General features: G+C 40.9%; 1 protein-coding gene across 1 annotated transcript; it reads right to left on the bottom strand.

The window, feature by feature from the left end:
- Positions 1-2389: 2389 nt before the first annotated feature.
- LOC139332160 (B-cell linker protein) lies at positions 2390-7163 on the bottom strand. Its single transcript, XM_070963886.1, has 12 exons — positions 7094-7163; positions 6320-6348; positions 5193-5229; positions 4980-5058; positions 4700-4730; positions 4524-4560; positions 4331-4427; positions 4125-4162; positions 3884-3927; positions 3732-3800; positions 3263-3421; positions 2390-2506 (listed from the first exon to the last, which is right to left on the bottom strand). Exons 1-12 carry the CDS (start codon positions 7155-7157, stop codon positions 2390-2392), a joined length of 801 nt encoding a protein of 266 aa, XP_070819987.1. The 5' UTR covers positions 7158-7163.
- Between the last annotated feature and the right edge of the window lie 2664 nt (positions 7164-9827).

Raw genomic sequence — 9827 nt, 5'->3', positions numbered from 1 at the left:
TGCATCTTCACTTCCACAGGATCTCATCTGGGGCCTGCAACTCTTAACATCACCATCGTCTTCTTCTTCATCACGCCTGGTGAGCAGCAGGTTGTGCATTATTGAAAAAATATACTCTTACAGTGAGTTAAATTGAAAACAGATGTTATTATTGCCATGCATTGCACATCTTTTGTTATTATACAAAAACTTCATGGCGTTATGCAACGCGCATGTGAAAAAAGTGGAAAACAGAATAGAAATTCATTGTTTAGTCCATTTAAAAGCCATTAAATCCCTGAGGTGTCAGTTTGCGGTTGGTCTGAGAAAGACTTTCTTCCTAAAATCAAAGGCTGTCTCACTTCTGAGTCAGTATTACATACAGGATGTGGACAGCACACACATCATCAGTCTGACTTACACAATGAAGTTTGAACATCCTCAGCTGATAACGTGATGGAAGGGCGCAATTAGATGCTGTATAGACATTTATGATCACCCTGGAAAAGTTGATCCTGTCAACACACAGAATGTTGAAACATTGGATTTACAGTAGATTTAAATCTTTTTAGAGCACTAATAAAGTAGAGGATCAGTTACGTAGTGATGGAAGTGCCAATAGGTCTCTATGACATAATAGTCCAGCCAGGGACCTTAGATTCATGCCGTGCCTCATTTCTCTAATGTCCTGTCAACTCTCTATCTAATGAATTAAAACACTTCATTGTATTTTTAAGATGTGGATGGTGAGGTGCTAATCGCACTGTGTTCTTTGGGTCAGGATCCTGAGATCACTTTTGCATCCCAGCAGTTATCCTGTCGCAGAGCTACAAGACGCCTTACACCCACCTGCCACATTACACTGGCTCCAGGAAGTTACTTAGTGACCATTTACACCACGTGTCTATATGCTACCGCTGAACAAGCCTCTGCGTTTTCAGCCTGGACTGGATCTACAGCATAATATCATCAGGCAGCTTGAAACTGTGTTCTTACTGTAAAAGCATAAGTCATTTCTACAAATCACAAAATTTAATGTCATGGCAATGTCTGGTGTGCTCAGCTGAAAAAGGATGATGATTCCTCTGTGTGTAGTTCCGTGATTTTTAGGCACATATGCAGCCACAATTTGCCTTTTATTTATTTTTCAAGGTTGGATTAAATTCATGCTTTGTGGTAAATCTGAGGCAGGTCATCCAAATTATTAAAGTATATATTATGTAGGTGAAATGTTTATTTTTACAGTCTTGGAGTTAAACAATGCACAAAGGATCCTTCCATGCAGTCTGCTGCTGATGGGCTCACGATTTATGGTTTGACCACAGAGGAGGCAGTCTAACTCTGACAGGAAGCAGGTGTAACCAGGGGCATCTGGTCAGTGGCCACTGGAAGGCTGGAAGGCAGTTCAAGCATGCACACACACACACACACACACACACACACACAGACACACACACACACACACACACACACACACACACACACACACACACACACACACACACACACTCAGCTCCTGGTGCCTCAGTTAAAGCCACAACCCCTCAGCTCACCACACCAACTCACTGACGAGGATCTATCACAATGACTTCACACACATACGACAGAAACCACAAATAAAGACTGTGGTCCAGGTTAACTGTAAGAGTAAATAAGGGTACAAGTATTGTATAGTCATAAAAAAATAAAACAAAAACAATGTAAAGCTGGTGCATTTTGACTTTGGGTCTGTATTGCACAATATCTACAATATCACACCGAAAAGACACATGTAACATTCAGTATGATGAAAACCAGTGTCATCAGACTAAACTAAACTAGAGAAAAGACACACACTGAATCTGTGCCCCTTACCAAAACAAACATTACTGATTCACGGGGACTTTTATCTCATGTTCATCACACATGACCACGGTAATGGAAATGATGGTGAAGATTTTAACTCTTTGGAGGCTCTTGTGATGTGATTTGATGTCTTGTGACAGCAGAAATATGGTACAGTTTCCATGTCTAGTCACTGAAATGGCGTGATGTGACAGCAAGATCATCATTTCTTCATCCAAAGGCGCAAACATCCAGACTGAATGACTGTTTCAGTAATACAGTGACACATTTTCCTTTTCACTGGAACACTTAACCTTGTGCAATCATTGCTTAAACGATGAGACGGCACAAAATCACTTTTTCAGAACTTACACAATCTCTGTTAAATTGCCAGAACAACAAGATCAAAAGTTTGCGTCATCTGTTTAATTTCTACATATATATATCACATAAAGAAAGAAGTACTACTACTACAAAGTGTCACTTTGGGGGCACACACCAGACCTACAGAGTTTCCAAGTGGGAAACTTTCAAACTGTGCAATTGTGCTCTTATAACTCATACGAATGCTCAGAGGAGTGTAGTGTTAACGGCGTGCAGGGTGGGTTAAATAGGCCGTGTGCTTGGCTTGGCTCTTGCTGTCTATCAGAAGCAGCTGGTTATCCTTGTGGTGGGAAATCATCTCGTCGAGGGTGCTGAAAATCTGAGAGGGCAAGAGAGCATTAAAGGAGAGAGGTCGTTAAATAAACAGCCTGCAATTCTTCCACAATCCTTTTCTCTTTGTCTTCTTCCTGCTGTCATGGAATGTAACAAAGTACTTTTACTTGAGTACTGTACTTAGGTACAGTTCAGTGTACTTGCACAAGCTTTAGTTACTTGTTACTTTTCCAATTACAATTTCTCACACCCTTCCTGTCCAGTGAAAACCGTGTATTTCCATAGATAGTGATTATGAATGTTCCTTTATGGGCTGAGAAAACTCTCCTACTTCTTAAGCTAAATTAGCTAAAAACCTTCCAAGCGCATCATCACAAAGCTGAAAACAGATCTTGAAAAAGTGATTCTCACGGGGCAGCGGTGCTACAAATGTGATAATCTTATACAGTAGAACATGATTCAGTGCTGTAGATGTAACGACACAACAGTATATAATGTAGTTAAATGAGCCCGGTCTTAAACATCTACAGCAGTAAAATGCCACATACGCATTAATGCAGCAGTATATTAATCCAAAAACATCAGGTATGAAAGTAAAGCATTACCAGGAACAATTTTACTGCAGAATGAGTACTTCTAATACTTTTAGTACATTTTGCTGATACTAATTACTTTTACTTAAGGTTTTGAATGTGAGAATTTCACTTGTGTGTGGTATTGGTACTTTTACTTAAGTAAAGGATCTTCCACTGCCGCCTTCCTGTTTCCGTCAACAGCCCACTCCCCTCTCTTAAACCCTCACCTCTTCGTTCTTCTTGCCTTCTTTTCCGAGAGCATAAACTTGTGTCTCCTCCAGGAAGCGGATTGGGACGTTGTACACCTTCTGCTGGTAGAGCACAGCGAGGGTGTACGGCTGCCGGGTGCTCTGCGCCGAGCTGTGTCGGATGAGAAAGGCACCGTCCTGCAACCAGGAAAAATGGAGGAAAACAAGAAAATCTGAGCTAAACTGACACAAGGTATAGAAAATAGAAAGGGATGGGAAGTGAGGGATGGATTAAAGAGACTGTCCATATTATAGAGAGTAAGTAGTGGAAATGGAAGCTCTGAAGTATTTGAGTTTCATCTTGAATGTCAGCAAAGACATGCACAGAAACACTCAGCAAATTTCCCTGCCTTAATTGTCTGCATTTGCTTGGTTGAAAGTACAAACTGATTTGAGATGACTCTCCCATCATGAGCTGATTATTACACCTGAAGTGAAACTGGTTTACCTTGTTGACCCTCAGTAAGAGATCCTCAGCTATCTTTCTGTTGCACTCTCCAGCAAACCATTCTTTATCCTGTAATACAACATAAATATATCAGCGACAGTAAAGCAATCCCCTGTGGTAGATTTGTCATACAGATCAATACTATACTGTACCTCATTCCCAGATTGTTTGGTTCCCCTCATGCCACCAGAGGAGGCTTAAAACAGATAGAAAACGCATCAAGCACAAGTTTGGGAAGTGAGTATTTGGCAACAACCAGGTGGTTAAAAAGAAGTGAAGTATGATCCTTGTAATATGTGGATTATATTAAATGAGGCATCTAAGGAGAACCCAAATGATCAGTTATCCCTCAGGATTTAAAAAAAATTCTCTTTTTGATAAAGGTGAGCTTACCCACAGGCTTAATGTCTGCCATAGGAGGATTTGGAGGGCTGGAATAAAGACAGGAAAGCTAATATTATGCCCTGCATTTAATTCTGATGTGTGCATGCACTTGCAGATGGGGTCGACTGCAAAAAGAAGCTCGAAATGAACGTAAATCATTGCAGTTTGACTGTCTGACGAACCTCTCCACCCTGTCTGTATCCATCACATCTTACCTGGGTTTGGCTTCCTTCAGGTTTGAAGGTAGAGGCGGCTTGACACTGGGAGTTGGTGGAGGGAGTTTGGTCGGAAACGTGGCACGCCTAGCTTCAACTGAAGAGGTAAGATACGCACTCTTCATCATTATCAAAATACTTTGGTTTGGGTGTGGTTTGTACTGTATTTGATCAGTTTTTTCATGTGCTTTACCTGTTTGTATCTCATTCAAGGAGGGCAAGATTGAATTCTGAAAGGGAAGAAACAGAAGTTATTGAAAACTTCCATTTCTAATTCAGCCTCTTTCTTGACAGTCTTACTTTAAATGAAAACAGAGCTTAGGAAAGAGGAGACGATAAGACTAAGCACTGAGATGAATAGACACTCACAGACTTAGCCCTAGGAACCGGAGGCTTCATCCTGCAGAAAGAGAGTATGTTCGTTTTCATTGCATGTTTATTACCAGGAATTTACTCACAGCGCCATTACTATATCTGCCACATTTGCATTTTGCTGCAAAACACAGCAGCATCATTGCCTGACGTGACATAGAATATGAAGCTACACAGACAGATTATATCACAGGTCACCTCAGGTTAGTGCATATCACCGTGCTCTGCTCAGACAGCAGGTCGAAAGCTGCTTTGGCCCAGGTTGAAGTGCACTTACATGGGTATGGGAGAAGATGCAAGTGCTGTCTTGGGAGATGGAGGCATCCTCATCGGCCCACGAGGGGCAGGAGGGCAAGCTGAGGAGTAGGGAGGAAGGAAATTGTCTTACACTGCACATATTGCTGTTGTGCAAATTACAGCTAACTGTTGATATCTGATCGTCACAATTAGCATCTCAGGGCTAGTTCTAGTGAAGTGTGACACAACATACCAGCTGTAGGTTCTAAATACAGGTCGTCATTATCTTCCTGAAACACAAAAGGACAAATATTGTCATATATTGATAATACATAGGAGCACATTTATCAATACACATGGTGAAATATGGTAAAAACTGACTGACAAGCTGTTTCATTGCACTTGTGCTGATACTCTCATGCCTTTTTTTAGCTGCCTGCTTCTTATGTAATAAACTTTTGGTATTATTGTTTTATCTAAGATTTAATGTTCATGTATTTGAATCCTTCCTGCTGCTCTGATTCCTTGAGAGGGTTCCATCAGGGTTAATAACTGTATAACAACGTGCTATAAATGGTCAATTCCTCCATGTATGTGTCTCTGACTGAACTGATATTAAATGGTGTTTTAGACCCCTTAAATCTACTTAAATCTACCGAGCCACTGTTCTCTAACTCCGACCTGACCTCACTAAACTTGTCTTTGAATCCTTTCCTCAACCCAAGCAAAGAGCTGCATTATGTCTGCACTGACTAAAGTGCACTGGCCCCATGGATGTGTCATGAAACAGTGGACCCCAGGGCACAGACATGTCATAGACCCTCAGGCTGAAAAGAAATGCTGTCTGTGATTTTGTCCCGCTTTCAGTGACATCCCACAGGTCTCAGGTGTTCAACAACTGCACCTGAACTTAGTATTTAGTTCAAACTGTAGATGGCGACAGGCTGTTTGACTCCTCTGCACAGATATTATGCACAATACTACAAAGAACTACACAAATATTACAGGAAGCCATCAAAGAAAACCTGAGATGCAGGTTGGATTTTCTTAAAACTACTGGTTTTATTTGAATAGCTTTACTAATCTTAGAAAATAAAAAAAGATGAACAAAAATATTGGATTCGGTCGACAGATTAAAAGAATCAAATTGGGATCAGGATTAAAAACACGTGATCAGGACATCCCTGCTTTCACTGAGCTCTGTGACTTTTCAACAAAACTGGTCACTTCAAACAGGTTGTCCAGCCAAGGGGCCCATTCAGTAGTCCAGCCACCATCAATGTTTAGTTATTCTACTTCAGCCTGTCTTAGGAACAGCCACCTGTCAGCTCCCATCAGAAACATTTCCACATATGAATCATGAGCACACGTTAAACTTACCTGTTCTTCATTTGGATCCAGATACACGTCTGAAATGCAGAAAGGAAATAGTAGCAGTGATTTGTGTTGATGCTGTCAAACTCTGTGGTGAATGGCACAAATACATTTTTATTTTATCTTTTTAGAATGTGCCACGCATTCAGTTAATTATTTAGTTAGTTGATCCTAAGATTTCTCATCTTTTTATTACTCATAACCTTTAACACAACATAACACTGCATAGACTGATAACCAGCAGGACTGCTGATAAATAAGTTTCACTGTGTAGATGTGGTGTATTGGTTGTTTTTTTTTTTTTTCAAAGGATTGTACATTTATACAGAATTTTGTCTTTCCAGTTTTGCAAAATTGTCTTCTTAGCTTCATTACAGGAGATTAATAGGAAAGGTCTGAGGTGCTGTGAAATGTGTAATAAAGAGATGTTTGTTCAAGCAGTGCAGCAGTGGGATGTCCATTCAAGCAGGGAAAGTGTAGTTTACTGGCGCTACACTAGGTGGCAGTCTCTTCTTCGTTTCAGTGCAATCGCTGCTTAACCTGCACTACAGTTCCTGTCTGTATTTATTTATTCCAAACTAACAGCTGTTGCTGCTGGAAACACAATATGTCTGTGTGCCATGAGGATTTTTCCCTGGGAAAGATCTACAAAGCAGCAGGTGTGCAATAACACGTCACCTCATTCAGACATTTGCCTTCCCCTCAGTCAACAGTCATTTTCAGGCTGGTGAATTACTTCCATGAAAGGCTCATTTGTGTTGGTGGAAGTGATTACTGCACCTTCCTCGGTGTTGGAGGCAGGGTCTGGAGCAGGAGCAGAGTGGACTGGCGGAGGAGGCATCATCTTCTTTCTCCCTGGCTTCTCGTTCCTGTCTATCTCAGGTGCTGGAGGGGAGGAGGATGTAGTTGTATCACATTGAATTACAGAGATGAAGAGAGGTGGCTTACACAGTAATGAATGAGTACAGATGAACAACTCACGTTTTTTGGTGTTGGAGTCGTAGAAGAATTCCTCGGCCCGGTGTTGAGGTTTCTGGATGACGGAGGTGAGATTGTTTGATTAGAGCAGTTCATTAAAGACATTTGACAGATGCAGACTCACACAGAAACAGACTGCCAGGACACTGAGCTGCTGTTACCAAGGCTCTGCCTGGTCGGGGTGGAGGAGCAGCCTGCCTCTGTGGAACAGCAGGATTGGACGTCCTCTCTGCACAAACAGCAACAGAATTTTAGACAGTTATTTTTGTATTTTCATGGTTATCCATGCTGAACAGGGCTTAAACCTGTGTCTATCCAAACCCTCTGTGCAGTAATGACAGTGTTGTTACCCAGATAAACGTTCTCCTCCACTTGTCTCTGTGGGACTTTCACAGCCAGACGCTCACAGGGAGGCGCTTCATACATGTCGCTTTCCTCATCATCCTGCCATTAGAATTAGCATTATGACTTAGATTAGATTAATTAGGTTAGATAAATAAAAAAAGCAATCCTCCTCAGTAGAGCAAAGTTGAAAATGAAACATCTGTCACAAGCAGCATCAGGATGTCTCTCACAGAAGGAGGCAGAGCTTACGGGAAATGTAGTAATAAGATTTAGAAAAAGCTGTTCAGAAATGCCTCATGTAGCAGCTTTATTAACATGTGGATGAAACTAGGAAAACCGCACATTCAGGGACTTGTTGTCTTTCTACTTACAAACTCATCCTGTGGCCATCCTGCATTGTTATCTGAAACAGACCGATTGGCAAAAAAACACATGGATTGATAATAAAGCTTGTAATCCAGTGAGGACACAGAGACAGGAGGGATCAAAACATGTTTCCCTTCATTCAAAGATGAGATTAAATCTCACCTGTCCTTCTGGGTGGAGCTGGAGGTCCGCTGTGTCTGACGGAGAGAGGAGGGGTAAAGTGATGGAGTACCATTTTATTTCATGCTTAATGAAGTGAAGAGGTCTCAGTACTTACAGGTTCTTTAGTTTTCCAAAGAAGCTCTGGAAACACAGAAAGTTTAGATAAGTCTTCAGAGATTCAACGTCGACAAAGTAAACTTAGCTGTGTTCCTGGCTGGTAATCATTTACTTTCAGTTATCTATCAGCTTCGTCATCACACCTGAGTCAGTGGCCACTTTTCATCATGGTCACCATGATGGACAACAGACCTTTATTCAGAACACAGTACCTTTACTCAAATACTGTACTTAAGTTCAGTTTTGAGGTACTTTTACTTTGAAAATATGGTACTTTTTACTCCACTACATTCATTCATTAACCTTATTAACTAGTTAGTTTGCACATTCCAATTAATACACGTAACACAACATTTAATCAACAAATAAATGTAGTTGTTTTATTATAGAAGGTAGGGTAAGACTTACTGATCCCCAGGGGAAATTCACAAACTACATTATATATGTATATATTTATTGACACTATATATAAAGTAAATAAAGTCCACTTTTATCAGCTACAACTTGAAAGTTCTGTATACATTGATGCATCAATAATTGTAAATTCTGAAATGGGCCACACTGCCTAATGAGTACTTTTAATCTTGGTATTTCAGTATAATACTGCTGATACTCTTTCATCAAGTAAAGATTTGAATGCATGACTTTTACATGGAACAGAATATTTCTACACTGTGCTATTACTATTTTTACTGAAGTATTCTTCTACATTCTTCTCATAAATGTTAAATAGGAGGAAGTTTCACTCTTCTCACTGTAACTTATTTAGTCCTCCTGATCCGCGTGAATTGTATCTCTGTGACCCTTGATTGCTGTTTCATCTGCAGGGATACAACTGGGGTTGGCAGCAGGAGGCGGAGACAAACACCCGTGTCAAGCGATATCAGGAAGTGGAGCAACAGTATCTGTTTTCCCACTGTGCCAGGCGATGTAGAGGAAGTGTTGGTGTGAAGTAAATTATTATAGACAGGCAGGGAGAGAGGGGGGACTGCAGAGCCTTTAGCTGCTTTTATCAGCTTTCTCTTGAAAAATGAGGAGCAGCAGAGAGGTGACGAAAAGGACAAAGAGAAGCACGCTATTGTTCTAATTCAGCCATTCCAAAAATATCTGCGTGTTCAGGCCGAGTCAGGTCACAGTGACAGCCCTCTGCTTTGTCTCTGCCAGTGTTGAGCTGCTACCTGTTTTCACTTCCCTCTGATGGGAAAGGTTTGAAACAACCTGCGAAGTCCCAGTGACAAGTGTTGTCAGTGGTCCAGGATGCCGCAGGAGGAAAAAGGAAGAAGTCATGGGCCCATGAAGAGAACTCTGATGCAAACAAGGACAAGACGCACTGAGCGCCATTCAAATGTTCCTATTCAGACAATAGAAATAGTGTGTCTGTCTTATCACAAGTAATTATGTTAGATACCAATAGAAAATAACCAGCTACTGTTCGATAAAATTTTATTTTTATATTTGACAGAGATATTAAGATACCATATCAGCTGCATATTAGTTTTTAAACTAAAAAGGGCCATGAGAGACCATAGAGCTGATTTTTCCTAAG

Source organism: Chaetodon trifascialis, chromosome 6 (genome assembly GCF_039877785.1).
Source record: "Chaetodon trifascialis isolate fChaTrf1 chromosome 6, fChaTrf1.hap1, whole genome shotgun sequence".
Taxonomy (NCBI): Eukaryota; Metazoa; Chordata; class Actinopteri; order Chaetodontiformes; family Chaetodontidae; genus Chaetodon; species Chaetodon trifascialis.
Note: the sequence above shows the minus strand (reverse complement) of the source record. Positions and strands in the feature narration are given on the sequence as shown.